General features: G+C 43.9%; 1 protein-coding gene across 1 annotated transcript in view; it reads right to left on the bottom strand.

The window, feature by feature from the left end:
• Positions 1–26,617, bottom strand: part of SLC12A8 (solute carrier family 12 member 8) — a 201,031-nt gene that overhangs the window by 104,944 nt on the left and 69,470 nt on the right. The window contains exon 5 of the mRNA XM_004465818.4: positions 20,664–20,895. Coding sequence (XP_004465875.1) covers positions 20,664–20,895 — 232 coding nt within the window. The remainder of the gene's footprint in view (positions 1–20,663; positions 20,896–26,617) is intronic.

The raw sequence follows: 26,617 nt of genomic DNA, 5'->3' as shown, positions 1-26,617 counted from the left end.
ACCAATCTGATTTGCCCTATGAAAATCTCGAATGTCTCAGGAACAGGAAGCATCAGGTACTGTGGACCTGGGTGTGAGAGGTGGTGGGTGGAAATAAAGGAAAACCAGGATGAAAACTCTTTGAGAAGTTGCTCTTGCAACTGCTCCTTCTCAGCGAGAAGGCTGGACGTTTAATCTCTAGGGAGAGTAAACACAGGGCTCTGATTGGGGATGCCAGGCCCAGCTAAGAGACGCCAAGCATCTATGTTTACTAATGGAACCAGAGACCCCCAGCAGTCTCCTCCAACTCAGCTCAACAACAAGCGTGGCCAGACTATATCTGACAAGAAGATCAGAAGACTCTTCCTGGAGAAAATGAAAGTACTCAAGAATCAGCACCTAGGGGAGCAGGTATAGCTCAGTGGTTGAGTGCCTCTTCCCATGTACGAGGTCCCAGATTCAATCCCTGGTACCTCCTTAAAAAAAAAAAAAGAATCAGCACCTAAAGGTTCAGACCTAGGGGAGGGTCCCCAACAACTCATCAACCACATTACCTCAAAGTGACAAGACCCAGTTGGTAACATTCCTAATTAATAAAAACATGATGGCAAAAATGAGAAAGTCAGGCCCCTACCCAGTCAAAATGTTGCAGTGATACGCTTCAGGACTCTGTCCTCCCCTGCAGCTTTGAACAACCAGCAAGAAGCAGCAGAAACATCGCTCTCAAAAAGTTCCAGAAAATAAAGGACTTCAGTAACAGGGCGAGCTTCAAATCAAGAAAAAGGCTACTTAAAAGTGGTGGAACCTCATGGTGCCCTCACTGGCCCCTCCTCCACCCCCGCACAGGCTTGGCGTGGAGCCTGCCCACGCTCCCAGTGTGGACCCCTGGTCCCAGTTCCAGAGAGAGCAGAAAAACCCTCGTGCACATACTGGGGACATGTATGGTGGCCCCAAGGACTCATTGACCCAGAACTTGCCTTGTGCACAGAAGGCAGCAAGGAGAGCAGTCAAATGGCTGCTCGGTGCAAGGAACTGGGGGTTGTTGAATGTAAAGCGAAGTGCCCAGGTCTATGAGGAAACTATTTCCTAGGGAAGAGTTTAAATATACCTGTGTAAACGGGGGAATTCCCAGGACCACAGGAGCACACCCAAGACAAGACACAAGCACAGAAAGGTCCAGGGAGGCCCTCCCATTTTGGCCTCAAGGTATTCTACCACCTCATTATATGATGGTTTAGTTTCCTAACTGCCAAAACAAGTACCAGACAATGGCTTGACCTAGCAACAGGAATTTATTGACTCTTGGTTTCAGAGGCTAGAAGGCTTGCTTCCTCCTGGGTTCAGTATCTTTTGGCTGGCTGGCAATCTTTGGGGTTCTTTGGCTTTTCCAACAAATAGGAATGCACACGGTGGCATCTCCTCTTTTCTCTTCCAGCTTCTGTCAGTTTCCAGCTTCTTGATTCTCCCATGGCTTCTCTTCTGTGTCCAATTTCCTTTACTAACAAGGACTTCAGTTGTATTGGATTAAAGCCCACCCTCATTCAGTTTGGGCACACCTTAACTAATAATATCTTCAAAGATCTTATTTACAAATGAGTTCACACCCACAAGACCAGAGAAAAAGGAAGCTGCCATTTTTGATCCTGCAATGTGAGAGAGGACTCAAGGATCACTAGCAGCCAAAGCTGAAGGGCGAAGCCCCCAAGAGGCTGGGCCCAGGGAGTAGCTCAAGGCTGAAGAGATGAGCCATATGCCTGAGACCCCACAGCTGAACTAGGGAAGAAAGCAGAGCAGCCAGGACTGAGAGAGGACACCTCGAGAAAGTCAAGCGTATGCCTGGTTGTCCACTGAGCTCCAGGAGATGGCAGATTCTGGAGGGGAAGGCAGGGACCTCAGCAGAAATCGGTAGCCATCTTGCTTTGCCACACAGCAAGACCCCAGGATCACCGCTAGCTGACTTTGGTGAGAAAGCATCTCCACTGGTGTCTTGATTAGGACATTTCATGGCCTCGAAACTGTATGCTTTTACCCTAAATAAAATTCCAGTTATGAAAGCCAACCCATTTCTGGTACTTTGCATTGGTAGCTCTGTAGGAAACTAAGACATCTTCTTTTTGCTTTTTTTTCTTTAAGATTTATTTATTTCTCTCCCTCCCCCCTGTCACCACCCCAGTTGTCTGTTCTCTGTGTCCATTTGCTGAGTCTTCTTTGTCTGCTTCTGTTGTTGTCAGCAGCATGGGAATCTGTGTTTCTTTCTGTTGCATCTTGTTGTGTCAGTTCTCTGTGTGTGCGGCACCATTCCTGGGCAGGCTGCACTTTCTTTTGCGCTGGGCGGCTCTCCTTACGGGGCACACTCCTTGCACATGGGGCTCCCCTATGCGGGGGACACCCCTGCGTGGCAGGGCTCTCCTTGTGCGCATCAGCACTGAGTATGGGCCAGCTCCACACGGGTCAAGGAGGCCCGGGGTTGTGAACCACGGGCCTCCCATGTGGTAGGCGGATGCCCTAACCACTGGGCCAAGTCCGCCGCCTGCTTTTGTTTTTAGCTCCTGGCCTTCAAGGAAAGCACTGCCATAATGCTAGCTGGATGCAAGCTTAAGGACAGATGCCATTCTAAATTCCAGTTAAAACACACTAAAATATAAAAATGTTCGGGTTTCAGCAAAAGAGTATAAAACATAAAAAGAAACAGGAAGTGATGGCCCACACAAAGGAGAAGATTAAAGCATCAGACACTGTCAATGAGGAGGTCCAGACCTGGGACATATCAGACAAAGACTTTTAAAAACTGGTACTAAATATGCTCAAAGAGCTAAAGGAAAACATGAACAAAGAATTAAAGGAACTCTGGAAAACAATAGATAAGCACAAAGAGACTACTGATTGACAGGTAGAAATTATGAAAAGGAACCACAGGAACAGAAGCTTAAAATTTCCTAGAGGGGTTCAACAGCAGATTGGAACTGGCAGAAGAAAGAATCAGAGAATTGGAAGATAAGACATTGGAAATCATCCAGTCTGAGGAGCACAAAGAGGAAAGGATGAAGAAAGTGAGGAATATGTGAGACACCAAGTGTATCATTATATGCTTTGTGACAGCCCCAGAAAGAAAGAGAAAAAGGGACAGAGAGAATATTCAAAGTAATAATAGCCAAAAACTTCCCAAATTTAACAACAGATATGAATATACACATCTAAGATGTGCAATGAGCTCTAAACTGGGTAAACCCAGACAGACTCAACATGGTATATTATAATCAAACTGTCACATGCCAAAGATAGAGAATTCTGAAAGCTGCAAGAGAGAAACAATGTGTCATATACAAGACAGCCTCAATAAGATTAAGTAGCATTTTCTTATCAGAAACCTTGGAGGCAAGAAGAAATTGAGATGACAAAGTGCTGAAAGCAAAAAAACTGCTAACCAAGATTTCTATACCTGGAAAAACTTTCAAAATTGATGGAGAGATTAAGACATTCCCAGATAAACAAATGCTTAGGGAGTTCATCACTAGACCAGCCCTAGAAGAGATGCTAAAGAGAACTCTGCAGATTGAAAGGAAAGGACAATAGACAATAATTGAAGCCAATGAAGAAGTAAAGATCTCTGGTGAGGGTAATATCAGGGGTAAATATCAATGTCAGTATAATTGTAGTTTTTGTTTGTAAACTCCTCTTTTTACTTCCTACAGGACCTAAAAGACAAAAGCATATAAGCATACAATATACAATAAATCAGTGGTTTTGGTCTTAGAATATATAAACATGTCATTTCTGACAAGAACTATATAAAGGTGGGGTCAGAGGGGCATAGTATCATAGTTTGTGTATATTATTGATGTAAGTTGGTATCAAAGCAAACAAGATTGATAAAGATTTACTTAGCAGGTTAAATTTAACCACTTGGTAAGTACAAAGAAAACACTAGAGAATACGCAAGCTTATAGAGACAGAAATTAAAGTAGATGTTACCAGGGGCCAGGGGCATGGGGAATAGGCTGTTAATGAATATGGGTGTAGGGTTCTGTTTGGGGAAAGTGTTAATAATGGAAGTTGGCAAAGGTATCACAATATTGTGAATGTGATTAATCTCACTGAATGGTGTGATTGGGAGTGGTTGAAAGAGGAAGTTTATGCTATATATATGTTCCCAGAAGAGAAAGTAATAAAGAAAGAGGATGAACAAATGAACTAAAAAATGATAATTAAAGGCAATACATAATCCTGGATGGGATAAACAAGGGAGAAGACTCAAAAGGACATTATTGGGACAGATGAAAATACTGGAATATAGACTGTGAGTTTTATATCAATGTCAAATTTCTTGAACTTGAATACTGCACTTAAGGTGGATACATAAGTGAATATCCTTGCTCTTAGGAAATGTACATGGCAGTTTAAGTGTTCAAGGAGCATGATGTACAAAGCTTACACTCAAGTGTTCAGAATATTGATTGATAAATAGCTAGGCAGACAGATAGATGGATAAACTGATGGATTTTTAGATCAATGAGTAGATACAATAATAGGGCAAACATGGCAAAATGTTAAAATTGGTGGATCTGGGTATCTGGGGGGATAGGGTATGTTGGAATTCTCTGTATGGGGTTTGTAATTTTTTTTAAAGTTGAAAATTTTTTCTTAAGTTGAAAGTATTTCAAAATAAAAAGTTTACAATTTTACAAAAAGAACCAAAGGGGGAAAATAAGAAATTCAACAGAAGGTATAGAGGATCAGGTTGAGAAAATCTCAAAAAATAAAGGTGGCAATCGATGAGAAATAAGAAAATTAAAGAATCAGTCTAGGAGAGCCAAAATAACCAAAGTAACAGAAAGGGAGAGCAGAAAGTGGAGGGGGAAAAAAAAATCAAAGGAATAATTCAAAAACATTTCCAAGAAGTAAAGGACATGAGTTACTAGACCAGAAAGGGCACCAAGTGCCCAGCATAATAAATGAAAATAGACCGTAATGGTAACATATCAATTTGAAATTTCAAAAGACTAAAAGGCAAAAAGAACTGCCTATAAGCCTACTGTTCCCTACAAAGGATCATAAATCAGAATGGCTTTAGACTCCTCCAGAGCAACACTAGCAGTGAGAGAAAATCCATCAAGATTTGAAGGAAAATAATTTCCAGGTTAGAATTTGATGCCCAAATTGTCCATCAAGTGTGAGTACAGAATGAAGACTTTTCAGATACATAAGGTCCAGAAAGATAATATCCCACGTGTTCTTTCTAAAGACATCGCTAGGTGATGAACTCCATCAAAACGACAGAATAGGCCAGAAAAACATGGGCATCAGAGCAGGAGATGGAGATCCTAAGAGAAGTTAAAAAAGCTGGTGAGGGGAACAGGTATAGCTCATTGGTTGAGCGCCTGCTTCCCATGTATGAAGTCCTGGTTTCTATCCCCAGTACCTCCTTAAAATTTTTAAAAAATAAATAAATAGAAGACTGGTGAATAGAGACCTTAGGATGCCAGAAACAGAGAGTAGTGCCCCGTTTGGAGCACTGCGACTAAGGACATGTTGGGCTATCATCACCAAGCTCCTTGCAAACGCTAGACCTAATTTTTAACCTCAGGTCAGAATGCTGACATGTCTCAGATTCTTATTTGTACTTGGCTAATCTTGACTATATGCTGACAAAGTTCCTGCTCTCCCTCCATGTCCTGCTGCCTTACCCACGGGAGTGTTATGTTTTGGCCCCTCCTGAGAGTTAGAGGTAGGCAAGGATGCACTTAGAAGCAGAAATACAGAGCAGCTCTCTTCCCCAAGACATCCCCACGTGGTATCTAGTACCTGATACTTAGTACAGCCCTCTTGCCCTTTCCTAACACAGCTTGTGACTCAGATTTCTCCCAAACAATATATTGTTTAGGGATACATACAGAGTTGTGAGTCTACAAAGAAAGGCAGGGACATTAACAACCAAAAGTCAGACAGTGATTACTTCCAGTGGGGAATGAGGGAGACGGAATTAGTAAGGAGCAAGGCGGGGCTCCTAGGGCACCAGCAGCGTTCTATTCTTAACCTGCGGAGCCAGGTGGTACCTGGCTATTCTGTAACCAGTACGTATATTTTATATATTCTTTTGTAAGATATGTTTTATAAGAAAATAATTTAAAAATTAATTCTAATGTAAATTTGAGAAGCACTAACACTTTCCCCCACACTTAGGAGTGAAACCCTGCCCCCCCCCCCCCCATGTTCTCGCTATGCAAAGGGCTGCATTTCATTTTTCAGAGAAATACACTGTTTACCTTCATGAGGCACTCTTTCCATGTTGTGAGATTTGGGTCTACTGTCTATAAAGACTGAGACTCTCCTTTGCATTTCCTCAATTTCAGCATAAATTGTACCATCTCTTAGAAACTGACATGAAAACCAGCTTAAACTAAGTGGAGAGCCAGAAGTACCCATCTCTAGCTTGAGGCCTAGGTCTAGGGTCATTTGATTCTCAAGAAGTGATCAAATAGCATAGATAAGAGCTTGAGCCTGGAGCTAGAAACTAGGTTTGATTCACAACTCCACCAAAGACCCATTCTTAGGCGAGGTACTTAACCTCTCACCAGCCAGGTTCCCCATTTGTAATATGGGAATTATCACAGAATCTACCTCTTATGGTAAGAATGAAAGGAATTAATACGTGCAGAGTACATAAAAACAATGCCTGGCATATAATAAGTGCTCGATAAAAGTTAGCTGTTCTCATTATTACCTTTACAAATATAATGACAACGACTAACCTTTATTGTCTGACTGTACGTGGTAACTATTGTTCTGCCAAAGTAATTATTTCTATCAAAAAGGTCCATGAGTGCTAGCCTTGCTGTGGCCAGGCCCTCTCCTCGGGGCCCCCCCGCTGTTCTGTACCTATAACCACTTTTCAGTCATTCACTAAAGCAGATGTAGGTTTGGGTGAAGTGGGGGGCGTGTTTGCAACAACTTGTCTAAACTTTCTCACACATAAGATGCATCCTGGTTCCCTGAAAGTGGCAAATTTAGCTTGCGGGTGTCTGTGAAGCAGCATAGCTGCCTCCTTGACCAGCCTGCATCGTAAGCAGCCTCCTCGCGATGTGTGATGAGGTCTGCAGACACAGGCGCCCTGTGGGACTCAGGGCTGAAGGTCCTACAGGAGTCCCGGGGGACTCAGGGGAAAGAGCCCTGGAGTGGGAGCTGGGAGAGGTGGGTCTCAACTGTGGCTCTGTGCAACCCACTGACGGTCACTCAGCCTCTCTGCCAATGTTTCTTCACCTCTAGAACTGAGCCCATCATCCAGATTCAGCTTTCTCAGGTTTTGGGATTCTAAGTGCATGTTGATTTGCCCTTAATTTCCATATAATTCATGAATGGGGTAAGGGAAGTCGATCATGGGGCAGTGAGTCTTCTGAAAACACATCCCATCATTCAAAACTGATGTCAGCACTGCTGCTGACCTGCCTGGGGTCCCCATCCCACATCGGCAGGGCCCATCACACTGTTACCACTTTTTAGAACATATGCCTAAACTAGTTCTTATTCCAGACAGTTGGCAGGTGCCCAGTTAATAGATTATTCCACCAGACAGTTGAATGCATTGGCCATGGGTCAAAAATGAGGTCACTGCAATCCTATGTGCTGTAACTGGAAAAGCCTGAGGAGAAACAATTGTCTATTTCTTCAACAGACAGAAATCCATATTCCAGTATCCCTAAATTTGCCTTGCTTGGTGTGTGCTTCAAGAGCAAGAGGGGATTTTGGGCAAGACCAAGTTGGTTTTGTTCCCTGGACTCATACGTTGTGTGTCCATGCATGTTTCTCATCAGCAAGTCCCCAACCAGATTCCATGGGATTTGTGAGAATCTCTGTCCAGCATTGCCAAATCCCTGGTCTTTCTCTCAAACTTGCAGTCAGAAAGAGCAAGTCAGAGACTTCCTTCCCAGCTCTCATTTAATTTTACACACGCACATATGCTCCCTGGATATGGAGGCTCTGAAGCATGTGCATTTAAAAAAAAGTTCTAAGGAACACAGAGCTGTTATTGAAGCCTTCAGCCCCTTACCTGGACACAGGCATTCTCAGACAAAACTATCCCTGCTGAGCTACTGTAGGTAAGACTTGTGCTCTGATTTTATCAGTGATTCACCCACATTCTTTTGTCAAATATTTAACGCTTCCCTAAGCATGTCCCTCCTTGCAAACAGAAAAGTCCAGGAGGAAAACTTTCAAAGCCAGTTTCTTCTCAGCTGCAACCCTTCCTTCCTTCCTTCTTCCCAAGAAGGTCTGACTGAACTTGCAGCCTGACCCCACCCTGGGCCGGGCCGTCCACGCAGGCATTGTGCGATCCCCTGCCAGCTGCAGCCTGTGCAGACAGAATACCTGCGAACCGTGGCCAAAACAGGAAGGTCGGCGCCTCGGCGAAGGGAGGCCTGGGGCGCAGGCGCCGCAGATAAGAGTCCAAGGGGCTAGGGCTTCCCACAGCCCCGTTTAGGTCCCAGAGCCTTCCCCTCGCACTTTCTTCCTTCTATTTGATTCATTCTTCCTTCATTCTCTTACCAGGCACATACTGAGCACCCTCTGCACACACGCCCCGTGCTGGTGTTGGTGGACACAAAGGTGACTGAGATAAATCCCAATCCTGTTGTGACAGGCCACTCGGCAGCCATCTGGGCACCGTGGACACTGCCGCAGCGCCCAGTGAAACACCTCTCTGTGCACCCCAGGACCTCATCCCACCAGCAGGGTCCTGGGATGCTTAGAGTACGTCCTGACAAAGCAAATGCAGGGTTTGAGCAAGAGGAAGGGGCAGCAGGTCTATCCAGCCCGGCCCCATCCCGAGTTTCATGTCTCCCTTACCACATGCACAGCGAAAGTCCCTCCCAGCCCACCTGAGCAGAGAGCAGACTGGCCGGGATTCCTGCACAGTAGAATCACCTGCAGGGCCTGAAAATGCAGATGGCCAGGTCCCACCCCCAGACGCCTGGGGAGGACTTGGGATTCTTTTTCCTTCTGGGGCTCCCCTGGGGTTTCGAATGTGCAGCCAGGGTTGAGAACCCCTGGAGTGGAGCCTGGGATGAGAGCCTGAGAGGTCTCATCAGGTTCCGCGAAGACACGGCTCCTCTCTGCAGGACGAGAAAGGGGCTGTCCCGGGCTCTTTCACGGCTCTGGGCTGCTGTTCTTGCATCTGTGTGTGAAATGGGAAAATAACGCTGCCCAGCCTCCTTCACCAGGTCCTTGTGAAGGTCACTTGGGACAGCATGTGTGAAAGCCCTGGCTGCACAGCGTCACCTAGTTGCCCACCCCGCAAGTGCAAGGGAAAAGCCAGACTTCCACACACCATCCACACAAAGGATTTCATTTTCCTGAGTACCGCACGGGCAGGCAGGAAGGGCTGAGCTGGCTGCCACCGGACGAGGCTCTCTGGTCCTTGGAGGCCAGAGTACAAACAGTCAGAACCGTGACTCCACACAGAGGCCATCCCGGGCACTGCAGGCCCTTCCCGGCAGGCCTGCGCCCCTCCGCCTGGAAAACTTTCCCCCTGGCAAAGCCAAGTGGAGGGATGTCCTCCCCCACAGGGGCAGAGGAGCCTGCGAGGACGGCTCAGGAAGACACCTGGCTGGGAAGATGATTCTAGGGTCACAGGGTGAGCTGGGCGCCGTCATCATCTCCGGAGGGGAAAGGCATCAGGGAAGGGGAGAGCCGGGGCCATGGGCCCTCATGAGGGGCGGGCGGGCCTCCCTCAGACAGCGCAGACCCGCTGCCTTCACCTGCTGGGGAGGCTGACATCTCCACCCCTCACTAAGTGTGCTCCTTCCTTGCATAAATATTTTATTGAATTCCTACTACCCACCAGGCACTGAGTCTTCCCGGAAAGCCCCACACCCTCAGTAGCCACAAACGGCCCATTACCCAGCTCCTCACATCCTGAGGGAAAGGGGAGCCGCCACCTGAAGGCATTCTGGAGAGCGCTCTTTGGTAAAGATTATTGCTTTGAGTGTATCCACTTCCTATATTTGGGAATTTGTCAGAGAGGAATTTTTTTTTTTAATGCAGAACGGTGAAAGATGCATATCTGGTGAACTAAATTCCACCTTAACAGATATGGCTCTGCTGCTTCAGAATCACGCTCTGCAAGCAACGCCAGCCCGACCCTCCCCTGCGTCCACTCCTCACTGCTTATGCTTCTGTCTCTGAGCTCTGGGCCAGCATATTGAACTGCCCACCAGACATCTCCTGGGGGGCTTGACCTCCTGCCCCGACCCCACCATCTTGCCCCCACATCTGTTTGCCTCCCTCCCTCTCAGCATGCAGGAACCCCCCATCCGGCCCTCTGGAGTCCTGCCTGTCTCTTCCCTCTGCCTCTTCCCCATAGCTCATTCTCCTGTTTTCATCTCTTTTATCCATCCCCTCTTTTCCATTCCCAGAGGCTCCCTATCATCCTTTCTTTCCTGGATTACCCTGATAGTCTCTCAAATAAGTTTCCCGCCTCCATCTTCATGCCTATCCCAAGCATTTTCCATTCTGTGGCCAGAGCGTTCTCTCTATAATGTAAAACCGATACCCTGCTTCCCACTGCCCAAGATAAAGGTCAAGCCCGTGGCCGGCGACAGGGCCTCCACAGGCTGCCTCTGCCCTCCGCGCCCGCTCACTGATGCCCAATGCTCTTGTTTTCCTGAGCACAGCAGGCGCTTGGGTCTCTGCATGAGTTTCCTTCTCTGTGGAACACGCTTCTCTCTCTTCTTCCTCTGACTAAATCCTTTATTCCCTTAAAACTCTGCCCAGAGGTAGTCTCTGGGGAAGATTTCTTGGCCTGTAGGCTGAGTTGAGAGCCTCAATGCAGGGCTGTCACAAACCTTTAATTTGTAAAGAAATACAGATCTGCGAAGCACACTAAAGCACAATGAAGCGAGGTATGTCGCAGTATTATTTCTAGTACATCTGGAATACACAGGAAATATGTATCAGTACATTTTAAAAACTTTAAATGAGGAACCAGTGCCCCAGACATGTGCAGTGGCCCTGGGGCCTCACGCAGACAGCTGCAGCGGCTTACCTTTACAGACTCTCCATGGGCCTGGTAACCTCAGACGTAAATATTATTTTTATCCTCATTTACCAACGAGAAAATCGAAGTTCAGAACATTAACATTGCTCAACACCATACCTGGGATCCTGGGTTTTAGACCATATCTCCTTTCATACACAATTTCCACTAACTATTCAAAACTTAGGTTAAACAGAGCATGGCATAGAGAAGTCCATAACTAGAAGCTGACCTCTAGTCATGTATATTCACAAAGCAGTGAGTAGACACATTTTGGAGGAAGGGAGAGTTCAAAAAGGTGCAAAATTGGAGATAAGACTAAACAAGTAATTTAGGGATACACCATGAAGCTAATTGGATAAAAAGTTAATGAGTGTGGATTTTGTCCTATGGGCAATGGAAAAAAGCCACTGAAGATGTATAAGCTGGGGAGTGACATAAGCAAAGAAACACTTCAGGAAATTGAATGTGGCTTAAGTATATATATGTTAGCATCTGGAGAAGGGTGGAGGTAATCAAGGGGGAAATCCTGGAAGGCTAAAATTAGATTAGAGAATAATCTAAGTGGTAGACAAAAGAAATGACATCAGCTGATCCAAGGTGAGAGTTGTGGAAATGAAAAGGACAGGTGGGCTAAGCTAGATGGAGAAATAAAACTTAACTCCAAGGTTTCCAGGCTTGGGGAAATGGTAATAAACCTTCAGAAGATAAGCTAATTATTTGCTTCTTGGAATTTTTTTTTCTTTTTTTGGTGGGTGGATATGGGAATGGAGGAATACATAAAGGGAGGAGGGAGAAACCGAGGTCTTTGGCTTTGCCTGTCTTGAATTCGAGGTGACGACCAGAGCCAACCGAGCAGCAGTGATGCAGGCCGGTGATCGCTGAGGGAGGGAGCACAAAGGAAGGCACTGACAGCAGAGGACTGAGCCCTGTGCTTCCCCTGCCCACATGAGGGGGCAGGGAGACCTAGAAGGAAGCCAAGACAGTGTTGTGTTACAGTAGAAATAGGAAGAGACCATTTCAAATCAGCATAGGTGGAAAATGGTGGCAAAATGTAGTCAATGGGTCAAGAGGAGAAGTTCCTGGCGTGGGACCTCAGGTAGAGGCAGACATGCTTGCCCCACCACTTTGCCTGGCTCCCTAGCCTTCTTACAGCTCCTCACCAAGCCTCTGTTAGCTCTGATACCCCATCTAGCTGCCCCCTGCTGGATGAACCTGTCACTGCACCTGCTGTGCATTGTCCAACGGACCTACCTCACTGCAAGCGCCAAGTGCCAAAGCAGAACAGAGAGCATGGAATGGGCCCTTGAGCAGAGGCTACTACAGAGCAATGCTAGGCAACAGTCTTCCTAGATGACCAAAACTACTGAGCTTGGAGAGGCATCATTTCTTTTTTTTTTTTTTCATAATTAGGATGTTACCTTTTTTTTTTTAAAGATTTATTTCTCTCCCCTTCTCCCCCTCCCCCATCGTCTGATCTCTGTGTCCATTCGCTGTGTGTTCTTCCTTGTTCATTTGCATTCTCAGTGGCACCGGGAATCTATGTCTCTTCTTGTCACATCATCTTATTTTTTTTTAAGATTTATTTATTTATTTTCTCTCCCCCTCCCCCCCCACTCCCACCCCAGTTGTCTTCTCTCTGTGTCTATTTGCTGCGTGTTCTTCTTTGTCCGCTTCTGTTGTTGTCAGCAGCACGGGAATCTGTGTTTCTTTTTGTTGCGTCATCTTGTTGTGTCAGCTCTCCATGTGTGCGGTGCCATTCCTAGGCAGGCTGCACTTTCTTTCGCACTGGGCGGCTCTCCTTACGGGGCGCACTCCTTGCGCGTGGGGCTACCCCACGCAGGGACACCCCTGTGTGGCACGGCACTCCTTGCACACATCAGCACTGCACGTGGGCCAGCTCCACATGGGTCAAGGAGGCCTGGGGTTTGAACTGTGGACCTCCCATGTGGTAGGCGGATGCCCTAACCACTGGGCCAAGTCCGCTTCCCTTGTCACATCATCTTGCTGCATTGGCTCTCCGTGTGTGCGGCGTCACTCCTGGGCAGGCCACTCTCTTTTCACGTGGGACAGCTCTCCTTGAAGGACATACTGCCTGCACATGGGGCTTCCCTACGTGGGTAACACCCCTGCATGGCACGGCACTCCTTGTGTGCATCAGCTCCACACATGGGCCAGCTCACCACATGGGTCAGAAGGCCCTGGGTTTGAACCCTGGACCTCCCAAGTGGTAGGCAGATGCTCTATCAGTTGAGCCAAATCCTCCTCCCTCATTTCATTTTGAAAATGCAGTAGGTAGAATTAAAACATGCCACATGCCACTTTATTTTCTAAAATGTATTTTCTCCATATTTGCATGACTTTTATGGCAATAAAATTGCTTTGGCATGACACTCATCTTACATAAATGAAAATATGATCCAACAAAATGGCATTTTAAGAGCTTAAGCCAAATAAATGCTTGACAGTGTCTTATTTAAGTTGTCATGGTATTTTGCTTTTTTACAATGATGAAGCTCTGTATGCCATGTGAAATGATGCTGGTTTTGGAAGAAACAAAAAGGTGGTGGGAAGAAGAATGAGGGGCCCATGCTGGCTACATACAGGCTAAGAAATCAGGAGGTAGAAAAATCCAGGCAATGAGTTAAAAGCACTTTGATGGGAAGTTTAGAGATGAGAGGTATAGCATTGTAGCTTGAGATGAAAGGACACAGGTGAAAAATACGGGAATTAGATGAAAGTTCACCTCCTGACAGTGAGACTCCTGGCCCATCCTCCCTTCCTCACCCTCCCCATCGGCCCTGCTCTCAGAACTGTGGCAGCCAGGCATGCCCTTGGCAGGAGTTGGTGATTCCTTCTCTGGAACACAGAAACTGACATTTTAGAGTCTCCCAAATTATGACCTAGCTTTCTAGAAGACCACCTCACAGTGGTGGACCACTGTCACAACTGCCACCCATCCAGATCACACACAGAACTCCTAATCAACCTTTCAGTGCTTCCTAATTAGATATGAATAAACAACCAAGGACCATCAGATACTTGAAGGAAGCTTCCAGCGATTGCAGAGAGAATAAAACAAGATAATAGGAAAAAAAGAGACTTACCCTATAGAAAGCACGAAAAAGTTTCAAAATAAAATTCCTGTAATTTACAGCCTCAAAGAGTCAGAAGGAGATATATTATGTCCAGGAAACAAGAACAGGATACAATTTTAAAATTATCAATCACAGGACAACAAAGAGCTCTTAAAAATTGAAGCTAAGATGCTGGTGGACTTGGCCCAGTGGTTAGGGCATCCATCTACAACATGGGAGGTCCACAGTTCAAACCCCGGACCTCCAAGACCCATATGGAGCTGGCCCATGCGCAGTGCTGATGTGCGCAAGGAGTGTCCTGCCACACAGGGGTGTCCCCCATGTAGGGGAGCCCCATGTGCAAGGAGTGCGCCCCTAAGGAGAGCCGCCCAGCGTGAAAGAAAGTGCAGCCTGCCCAGGAATGGTGCCACACACACGGAGAGCTGACACAACAAGATAACACAACAAAAAGAAACACAGATTCCCGTGCTGCTCACAACAATAGAAGAGGACAAAGAAGACGCAGCAAATAGACACAGAGAACAGACAACAGGGGTGGGGAGAAATAAATAAATAAATAAATCTTTTTTAAAAAATTGAAGCTAAGATAGATAAAATTTAAAATTCAATGGAAAGGTTGGAAATAAAGTTGAGGAAATAAAGTTGGGAGGGGAAAAAAAGATAAATTACAAAACATAAAAGATTAAAAGAAAAACAATAGTATAGGTTCAAGCCAAGAACTCCCACATCCAACCAGTCAAAATTCAAAAATGAGAGAGTGAGTGAATGAGGAAGAGAGAGAGAAATGAAGAAAAAATTTCATTATGAAATCTCAGAACTTCAGGGATAAAGAGAAGATCCTAAGCGCACTTCGAGGAGAAGAAATAGGTCACCTACCAAGAACAGAAATCAGAATACTACCAAACTGCTAGACGCCACTGGATAATAGAAGAGAGAGGAAAAAGTATTTTCAACCAGATCTTTATATCTACTATGAATCACATGTGAAGGTAGAAACATGGCATCATCCATCATAAACAGAACAGGATGGGATTCAGGATCCAGGTACCCGATCCAACACCTGGGAGCAGAGAAGGCGAGCACCAGCACACTTGTGCACCGGCGCAAAAGGGAGACTTCCAGGCTGGAGCAGGAGAAGGACAGCTGAGGAGAGAAGCATGACACAGGGAGCACTGGGGAAAATACCTGCAAGTACGTGAAAGCTCTATGGAGCATTTAGGGGAGAACACTAGAGATATGAACCTGGAAAATAATTAAATGAAAAAAATGGGGTGTAGCACGTTAACTGGTGGCCCCCCAAATATGTATCCCTATCCCACCCCCCAGAACCTATGAATATGACCATATTTGGAAAAAAATTAAGTTTTTAAATGTATTTTTAAAATATTTTTTTCTGATTTTAAAGTAACAGTAGCCAACTGAAGGAAAAGTATGAATAAGATAGTATAACTACCCATAATCTCAGCAGAAAGACAATCACTATTAACCTTTAGGCATAGTTCCTCCCAGTCTTTTTTTTTTTTTTTAAAGATTTATTTATTTATTTATTTAATTCCCCTCCCCCGGTTGTCTGTTTTCTGTGTCTTTTTGCTGCGTCTTGTTTCTTTGTCCGCTTCTGCTGTCGTCAGCGGCACGGGAAGTGTGGGCGGTGCCATTCCTCGGCAGGCTGCTCCCTCCTTCGCTCTGAGCGGCTCTCCTTATGGGTGCACTCCTTGCGCGTGGGGCTCCCCTACGCGGGGGACACCCCTGTGTGGCACGGCACTCCTTGCGCGCATCAGCACTGCGCATGGGCCAGCTCCACACGGGTCAAGGAGGCCCGGGGCTTGAACCGCGGGCCTCCCATGTGGTAGACGGACGCCCTAACCACTGGGCCAAAGTCCGTTTCCCCCTCCCAGTCTTTTTACAAATATATGTCTATGTAAATGTCTGTGTGTCTTTGTTAAGAGTTGAAATCATTCTGCTAAATCCATTTTGAAGGTTATGGTCTAGCTTCAGTTTGGATTTCTAACCATAAAGAAAATATTCCTTATGAAACTATCAGTGATACCAAAAACAGATTCTAAAGAACCAGTTGCCATGGTAATGCTTGAAAAGAAATTTCATTTTATACTACACCCAGCCAATGAACTGACCAGGAGAAAGGAGATATATTTGGAGTAGGTTAGAAGAGCAGCCAAGGAAACCTCTCATTGAAAAGGAAAATGCAGCCAATGGGGTTTCAAAGAGGTCAGTAGTATCACCAGGAAACTTAACTGATTAGGCCCTTTTCAGCAACAACGTAGATGGAGGGGGAAAGTAGCCCTGATGAGGTACTAGAGTGGGTTCTCTCCCTCACGAGCAATGCTTGACTTCCAACGGGCTGGTAGGTCTCCTTCAGTAGATGGGCCACCTCTGCAGGGGGGTGCAAGGCAGGGGAAAAAAAACCTTATCACTCCCCCGCAACTGAGGGAGAGGCTCCAAATACTTAGCAACCTGCAGGGCCAGACTTCAACCAATGTGGAGGACACGTAGCCTTTAGCGCTAGAGTGGGTCCCGGGAACCCTTCGGTAGAGGGGCTAACCCTTCAGGCGCTGGACCACAGCACAGTCCGGGGATTCTGGGGGTGTGCCACGATGGCAGAAGTAGGGGCTGACCTTCCCGTAGCCAACATTTTTATAAAGGAAAAGACTGGTTAGAACACACATCAGGGCAGCCTTGAAAGAGAAAAGCAGAATTTCTACCACAAAAAGACAGCATGTAGTGTGAAGGAAGCAAGGAGAGAGGCGAGGACTTTGCTAGACAGGCCCAGCTTCCTACCGCCAGGGAACGGTTAGTTTTGGAGTTAAAGAAATCTAGTTTCAAATCTCAGCTCTGCCTGCATTACCACAAAGTAAGTGATTGCTTAACCCTAGTTTCCTTACATGTAAAACAGGTATAATTGTTTCTACCTCAGGAGGTTGTTAGAAGGATTAAATGAGATAAGGCATAGAAATGCTAAGCCCAAGGGCTGGCATATAGGAATTGCTCAGTCAAATGTAGTTGCTATATCGTCATCATTCATTAGAGGCTTTTGTCTGTGCTACAGGCTTTGTTTTTGTTTTGTTTTGTTTTTTAATGCAGCTGGTGACCCCACCTCCTTTTCCCTGTCCGTATCCCAATGGAGATGGCTGGTCATTGCCGCCACGTAAAGAAATAGAGCCCCTAGCTCTAGAGCCATCTGGACACTATAGCAAGGCACACAACCCCTTGAAATCAGCACCCGTCAGTGGGTCTTACCTTGGAGTATATCACAAATGGTCTCCCCAATGTAACAGAGTTAATTTCCCTACGCATGATTCTTCTATCCATTTTATTTGAGCCTACAATTAGCACAATACTGTCAAATATATGTCTCAGAGACTTAAATCTTCAGATTGTTCATATGTCTGTTGAGCCATGAATCTCAGTAGAGTTGTGGCCAACACAGCTACTCTCAAGTTCATCAGACTCGCCCAGCACAACTAACAAAGTGATGATGATGGACAACTCCCAATCCCAAAATACAGCGAGTCTCTTTCCATCTGCCCCATAAGATCGAAGCCCCTCTCAGTCTGAAGCAGAGCGGCATCACCATCCCCAAATCCTCATGAGGAATGAACAAACATGAGGGGGGAATGCAACAATGGACAAAATAAACATTAATATTGTAATAATGGGAGAACATGTAACACTGATGTAAAGATAGTAGTTCTAAGGGGGAGAGGGAGGGAATAATAGATGGGACACAGAGCAATTAAAAATTTCTTTAATTTTTAAAGAAGCTTTAGATTACATAAATGTTACATAAAAAATATAGGGGATTCTTATATACCTCATCCTCTCGCCTTCCCATAATTTCCCACATTAACAACATCTTTCATCAGTGTGGTATATTTGTTACAAATGATGAACACATACTGAAGCATTGGTACTAACCATGGACTAAGTTTAAATTATAGTTTACACTCTGCCCTACACAATTATATAGGTTATGACAAAATGTATAATGGACTGTATCTGTCATTGCAATGTCATGCAGGACAATTCCAATGTTCCAAAAATGCCCCCATGTTACACATATTCTTCCCTCTTTCTCCCTTCAGAACCTCTGGTGACTGCTGCCTTTATATCAGTGATAAAAGTTCTTTCATTGCTAGAATAATAATAAGTCTACTTTAGTCCATTGTTCATTCCCCAATCTTGAGGATCTGGGGATGGTGATGCCCACTCTGTTCCTAATTGAGAGGGGGATTAGGTCCCATGGGGCAGATGGATGGAGCTATCTTGCTTGCAGTTGCAGACACTCTCTGTTCCCTGGGATAGGCACGCCCCATCATCATCTCCTTGTTAGTTGTCCTAGGTGAGTCCAATGAACTGAAGAGTAGGTGTTGAAACTCTGCTGAGATTCAGGGCTCAACCGGCACATGAACAGACCAAAGATTTAAGTCTCTGGGACATATATTTAACAAGTATAGTGCTAAATATAGGTTCAAATAAAAGGGGCAGGCCCAGTTCTTGCCTTCTTCCCTGCCCCTCGGGCCTGCTTGGAACAGCACACAAGTAAACCTGGGCATTTGTAATCTGTAACAGGGAATTAGTCTGTAAATCAGCCCTCTTTATCTCTTTTCAGCCCCTTCCCCTCTACCTGGGACCATTAATCTGTCATTTTCTACCATTTCTTTTTCCTCCCTCCTCAATAAATTACTGGTTTAACTAAAAAAAAAGTGTGTGGAGGGAGAGGGCAGAAGAGCCATGTGTAGGGAAACTACAAATGAACCTAACTCTGTTACACTGGGGGAGCATAAATTCCCAAGTAAGGCCCATTGACAGGGTGCCAAATTCCTGAGCTTGTCTGTCCTGCTTGTAGTGCCTAGATTTCTCTAGAGCCCTCAAAAGTCCTGCTGTTTGAGGCACTGTTTACTATGGCAGTCAATGAGATCCTGCTGAGACATTCATAAGCATAACCTCTGGAATGACCTCCCAACTCACTCTGAAATTCTAAAAATGCATTTGTATTTATTATTTCCCCCTTTTGGTCAAGGTCTCTTTTCAGATGCATTGCTAACTGGTGCTTGGTAATAATCCCATGGTGCCAGGGAGGCTCATCCCTGGGAGTAATGTCCCACTCCGGGGGGATGTCAGTGTACTTATATGCTGAGTTTTTGCTTAGGGAGAGGCCACATTGGAGCAACAAGGAGGTTTTCAGGAAGAAACTCTTAGCCAATATATAATACTAGGCTAATTTTCAATTTCACAAGGAAAGATTCATAAGTACACTCATCAATTTTAAGGGCCTGGCATAATATTCTGTCTTCCTTTACTAGGCACTGCCCATGTACTCAGGGGATTCTTGCCATTCTATTAGAGAATTTAGCAGGACTCCCCAGGATGGAAATTCAATATTCTTCCACTTATTGTGTGGGTGTCTGACACAATGCCCCATGAATACTTGAACATATGCCTTAGAGCATGCAAAACACAGGGCATTTTTAGGGTATTGGAATTAAGTGTAAACTACAATGTAAACTATAGACCTTGGTTAGTAGCAATACTTCAATGTTTATTCATCAATTTTAACAAATGTACCACACTATTGTAAAATGTTATTAATAGAGGAAGATGTGGGAGGGGAAGGAGCTGAGGTATAGGGAAATCCTTTATACTTCTGATGTAACTTTTCTGTAATCTAAAACCACTTTTAAAATAAAGTTTATTATATGAAAAAAAAAGATAGACCCCTGAAGTGTGGAATACCAAGCAGTTATCTTTTTCTACAGCATCCTCAGAATAGCTCTGTACACTAGAGAGAAACAAAGACTTTCGATGCCAAACCAAACTCAAATTACAAATCTACAAAGTTATAGACATTCTGGGCTTCTCACTCAAGATATAAAGATTTAGGGTTAGAGCTGCCAAGCATCCTCATGGCTAGGAAAACCCAGAGTTAGATTAAGCAGCCATAAATTGGTTACAAATATATGAGACTTTTCCAGATGGTACATAATTGCACCTGGTTGTGTATTTTCTTTCTTTAAGCTTAGTTAATAGATTCATAGTTTTATTTTTTTAAGATGAAATACAGAAAACTATAAAGAAAAATCAAACATGTACCTGTCCCCATCACCAGAAATAATTGTTAATATGTGTTATATTTGAATGAAGTTCTATTTTTTTAAAAGGTAATAAAACATAATAGATAAAATAAAGACCACTTTCTTTCCTGACTTCAAATCTATTTCCTGCCCCCTCTTAAGGCAGTCACTTCAATGAAGTTGATCTGTACACATTCATTTCTACTTTATTATTTGTTTTACCTAAATGGTCTGTGTTTTTTTTTCAAATAGAAAGAAAAGAAAAGAAAATGTTGAAGATGTGATGCATGAAAATGTTTACATGAAGACAGGCACCAAGTTACACCCACTTACCTAATCCACGAACAGTCCACACTAATTATAGGTAAAGCCTACTGCAGGCAGGGGGAGTTTTGCCAATTCACATCCATAAATACTTATAAAGCAGTGCAGACCATTTTAAGGTCATTTACTGAAACCAAAATGGCTTACCTGGGTCCAGGTGTGTGAAAGAGCCCACCACGAAGTCCAGTGTGGACACAGCCAGCAGGAACAGCAGCAGCAGCTGGAAGCGGATTATCCATTTGACACCTGCTAGGTTAATCCCCAGCAAGGCCAGAAGCACTGCAATTGATATTGCTCGCACAGCCCAGATATTCCTAAGGTCCAACAAATCTGAGATGGATTCAGCGAAGCCAGTGATGTACATGGCACCTGCAACACACTGACAGGCAATACTAGGTAGGAAAAGTCAACAAAAGAAGTACCAGAAGCCAAAGACCCAACCTGCCCAACACTGAGAACCCCACTCTCTGCTGTCAGACACATGCCCCATCGCCACGCTCAGCATCTGGGAACCAGCATAGGAAGGAAACAAGAAATTCCTCTTGTGGACTCAATCTTGGGCCTCATCTCTGTTATCTACATTTCTACCAGAAAGGAGAAAGAATCCCAAGCCCAAACCTAGGGAAGACTGCCAACAAAAATTAAGATGAAAAAATTACATGAATGCCCCAACACAATCAAGATGGTGGAGTGAGACGCTTCAGGGCTCTGTCCCCCCACAGAAGTTTTGAACAACCAGCAAGAACTGGCAGAAACATCTTTCTCACAGCTTCAGAAAATGGTTAAAGGACGGCATGAACAGGATGAGCACCAAATCGAGAAAAAGGCTACTTAGAACGGTAGGATCTTGTGATGCCCTGGCTGGTGACTCCCTCATCCCTCACTGGCTTTGCATGAAGTCGGCCCATGCCAAGCAGAGTAACTCTTGTGCACATACTGGGAGCATGTATATCTAGCCCAATCTGTCTGGTGGTGGCCTGAGGGACTTGTCCCAGAACTTGTCCTGTGTGTAGAAGGTGGCTACAAAGTTCTCCTACAGACAGCTGTGAGAGAGCAGTCAAGTCAAGCTGCCTGGGGCAAGGAATTGCTAACTGTAGGATATACCGTGCAGTTGCCCTAGGACTGTGAGGAAAATGTTTCCTAGAGAAGAGGGGATGATTGGAACCATGTGAAAGGGGGAATTCCTAGGGCTTCATGCACATGCCCAAGACAAGATGACTATGCAGAAAGGATCAGGGAGGCCTCTAACTTTGACCTGGATCTATTCTCTAAACTCATCATCTGGATAAGCCCTCAAAGGGAGCTTTTGCACAGGTCAGTCGGCAAAGCTGCTAACGGTGTTTTCCTTTCTACTTTCTCTCTCCCTCTCTTCTTCTTCTTCTATTTTTTTTTTTTTTTTTTGGTTAGCTCTTGGTATTCAAGGAAAACTCAGTCATAGCACTAACTGAATACAAGTTTAAAGAACAGATGCCTCCAAGTCTAAATTCCAGCACTAACACAGTAAAATACCAAAGTGTCCAGGTTTCAAAAAAAGGTTACAAAACATACAAAGAAACAGGAAGTGATGGCCTCAGGCAAAGGAGAAGATTAAAGCATTAGAACCCATCAGTGAGGAGGAACAGACCTGAGACATACCAGGCAAAGACTTTTGAAAAACAGTCCTAAATATACTCAAAGAACTAAAGGAAAAATGGACAAAGAATGAAACGAAATCAGGAAAATGATAGATGAACAGTACAAGAATATCAATAGAGATAGTGGAAATTATGAAAAGGAACCAAACGGAGTTGAAGACCACAGGAACAGAAACCTAAAACAAAAGCAGATTGGAACTGGCAGAAGAATCAGAGATCCTAAAGATAAGACAAGTGAAATAATGCATTCTGAGAAGCAGAAAGAAGAAAGAATGAAGAAAAGTGAGCTGAGACTGAGGAACTTATGGGATACTATCAGGCATACCAATATATGCATTGTGGGAATCTCAGAAGAAGAAAGAGAGAAGGGGGCAGAGAGTGAATATTCAAAGAAACAATGGCAGAAAGCTCCCCAAATCTAGACATGAATATGCATATCTAAGATGCTCAATGAACTCCGAACAGGATAAACCCAAATAGACCCACCCTCTGACATACAATAATCTAACTGCCAAAGATAAACAGAGAGTTCTGAAAGCCACGAGAGAGAAGCAACAAAACATACAAGGGAGACTCACTACGATTAAGTACTGACCCCTCATCAGAAACCATGGAGGCAAGAAGGCAGTAGGATATCATATTTAAAGTGCTGAGAGTAAAAATCACCAATCAAGAATTCTATATCTGACAAAACTGTCTTTCAAAAATGAGGAAGAGATAAAGGTATTCCCAGAAAACAAAACAAAAGCTGAGGGACTTTGTCTCCATTAGACCAGTCCTATAAGAGATGCTAATAAGAGTTATACAGATTCAAAGAAAAGGACAACAGATAAGAGATCTTCGGTGAGGGTAACAACCCAGATAAATATAAATGCCAGCACTACCGTAATTTTGGTTTTTAACTCCACTTTTTAATTCCTACAAGATTTCAAAGGCAAATGCATAAAATGTAAAGATAAATTAATGGTTCTGGACTAATAATGTATAAACATGTAATTTGCAATAAGAGTAACACAGAAGTGGACAGAGGGGTGCAAGAACATATTTTGTGTATCCTATTCAAGTTAAGTTGGTATCAGAGCAAATGAGATTTAAGTGGTTAAATTTAAACCCCACATTAACTACACAGAAAATATTCAAGAATACATAAGCTCATAGAGACAGGGTACAGGAGAATGAGGGAGTTAATATATAATGGGTATAGGGTTTCTGTTTGAGGAGATGGGAAATTTTAGTAATGGAAGGTGGTAAGGGTACCACAATATTGTGAATGTGATTAATCCCACTGAATGGTATACTTGGGAGTGGTTAAGATGGGAAAGTTTGTGTTATATCTGTTTCCACAATTTAAAAAAAAGGGGGGGGGATAAAGAGACAACATCCATTAAATTCAATACATGTTTCTGGATGGGATCTAGCAAGGGAGGAGAAGGACTCAAAGAGACATTGTTGGACATATAAAAGAATTGGAATATAGACTGTAAGCTTTACATCAATGCTAAACTTCTTGAGCTGGAAAACTGCACTTAAGCAAATATGCTAGTTCTTGGGATGCTTGAAATACCTGATGTTTAGGAGCATGGACTCTGAAGCCAGACTACCGATGGCCAAATCTTGCTGCTCCCGCTCACTAGCTGTGTGACTTGGGAACACTGATAATAACACGTACTTCAAATGGTTATTATGGTCTACTTTGCCTGCACCCACCCCTAGCCAGCAGTCCTCCAGGTACCCAGCATCCAGGAAGACATGCTGTCAGCTGATGGAGCAGACATGGGCAGAGCAATGGTGGCCAGGCTCGGGCTGGGTCTACACCTTCTGGCACTGCTCCTACCCACAGTTTTCTTCAATTAAATAACTGTCATAACTTTCAAAATATTCCTCCAAATCCAGCTAAGGCACCACCCAGGGAGGGTGCAGTGCCCTACAGTCTATAGCCAGCCTCCTCCCAATCTTGCCCTCCCTTTTACATCTCTACTATTAGGAGACTCAGGCCAAGAAACAGCTGTTTCCCCATCTCGTGAACTCAGTCCAAATGATGTCCAGACCTTCAGTGCGGCAAGGAAAAAACCAGTCTTCATCAAGTATACTGACTCCACACCTTATTTTATTGGTGCAGAAAATCTTGAGAATCTCAAATTTGACTGGATGGAAGAACATGTGGAGGATTTGATTAGATGAAGACCAATATTAAATTTGCTGGAGTTGCATGTAGAAGATGAAGAGAGATACCATTCAAAATTAGTTAAGGGGTGTTTTCCTTAAATGTGGCTTTGAGAAATATGGACACTTAGAACTTTAGAATAGATTTTATTTTATCCAGAGAGAAAGGATGAGGTGTGGAATGGAGATCTGGTTTTCATTTGGCTCATTAAATATATAAGACCATAAAACCATGAGGTAATATAAAAGCATTCATGATTCTATTTATATGTACATTAGAAGGAACCTTCAGTTGTTACTATAAATCTTCCATACATTGCTTTACCAGGACAAGGTTAGTGCTGAATATACTATAGATGAAGTTTTACACTATTAAGCTATCACTGTTCTTTAGAACTGAAATCTTTCTTCTGAGGCTTTGGATTTGATGTTATTCTTGGCTTTTTATGTAGTAATTGACAGGGCAGTGATATATTGGAATCTACCCCAAATGCAAGCATAAGGAGTAAATTTTGCTTATACACACTTACAAAATCAAATGATAGACATTTCCCATCACAGTCCCATTCAACAACAGTGAGAGATTCATTAGCAAAACTGATTCCAAAGAAGTGTCTTGACCTCAACTAATTTCAAAATGTTGTTTTTTAATTTCTGCATTTGCTGAATACTTCCTACAATAAAAAAACTGTTTTGAAAATAAAATGGGCAGATCTTGAAATTTAAAAAGCAAACATGAAAGAGCCAAAAATAATGAAAAGAAGGTATACGGGAAGTGAAGACTGGGAACTATCCTGTATCAAATTCACAAAAACTTGTATACTCTTTTTGTAAATACTTTTTTTTTATCATCCCCCCTCCTCCCCCGCCCCCGTGGCTTTTTGCGTGCTATCTGCTCTCTGTGTCCATTTGCTGCACACTCCTCTGTGTTTTATTGCTTGCCTCCCTTTTTTTTGTTGTTGTTGTGTCCCTTGCTGAGTCGGCTCTCCACGGCACTTGTGGGCCAGGTGGCTCTCCACGGCGTGCAGGTAAGCCTGCCTTCATAAGAAGGCCCCGGGATGCAAACCCAGGGCCTCCCACATGGTAGATGGGAGCCCAACTGATTGAGCCACAGCCACTCCCCTGTAGATACTTTTTTTTTAAACCTTATGAATCTGTACTGGTTAATTTTTTTTATATGGTTAGAACCTAGTCCTAAGCCTAAGGTGGGCTTGATTCCAGAACATAAATGTTTTATAACTTCCTCAATGCACAAAATCCTTTTTAAAAATAGACACCCTGAGGAAGTAGATTTGGCCCAATGGATAGGGCGCCCACATACCACATGGGAGGTCCAAGGTTCAAACCCAGGGTCTCCTGACCCGTGTGATGAGCTGGCCCACATGCAGTGCTGATGCGCACAAGGAGTGCTGTGCCATGCAGGGGTGTTCCCTGTGTAGGGGAGCCCCACACGCAAGGAGTGTACCCCGTAAGGAGCGCCACCCAGAGTGGAAAAAAAAAGTGTAGCCTGCCCAGGAATGGCACCACACACACAGAGAGCTGATGCAGCAAGATGAAGCAACAAAACAAGACACAGATTCTGGGTACCGCTGACAAGAATACAAGCGGACATAGAAGAACACACAGCAAATGGACAGAGAGAGCAGACAACTGGGGAGGAGATGGGGAAGGGGAGAGAAATAAATAAAAAATAAATCTTAAAAAAAAAAAATAGACACCTCGTGAAGTTTTTTTGTCCGCATGGGCACAGGCTGATGCTGAGATTTTCCAACATCTAATATGGCCATAATAGTCTTAATAACTGGTCTTTTTTTTTTTTTTCCATCTTTAGAAACCTATACAGAAACAACCAGATCCAAGAGATCTCAAGTTACTGTGTATGTGAATAAACACTCCGTTTTGCTTCAGCTCTAAACATTATATTTTTATTTGGATTATATATTGTGTTTGTGAATTTATGCCTTGATTCATAGTAACTTCTCTTGTTATAGAATTGATTTTCTTTGAAGACAAAAGAAAAAGAAATAGCTGAAAGAGCAAAAAAGCTTAAAAGGTTATTGTGAGGACTAAATGAGAATTTATACAAAGTCCTATGATAATATCTGGCTTATAGTTACTTTAAAGGAATAGTAGCTATTGTCATTGCCATTATTACTTTATTAGTAGTAGTCAGTGAAGAAGAAAAGAGTATTTAACCATGAATTTCATAAAATACTTAACTATAATAAAGGTTTTTATTGGTTAAAAAAGGCAGAAAAATAAATGAACCAAGTATTAAACTTAAGAAATAAAAAAAAAAATCAA

Source organism: Dasypus novemcinctus, chromosome 4 (assembly GCF_030445035.2).
Source record: "Dasypus novemcinctus isolate mDasNov1 chromosome 4, mDasNov1.1.hap2, whole genome shotgun sequence".
NCBI classification, from domain to species: domain Eukaryota; kingdom Metazoa; phylum Chordata; class Mammalia; order Cingulata; family Dasypodidae; genus Dasypus; species Dasypus novemcinctus.
Note: the sequence above shows the minus strand (reverse complement) of the source record. Positions and strands in the feature narration are given on the sequence as shown.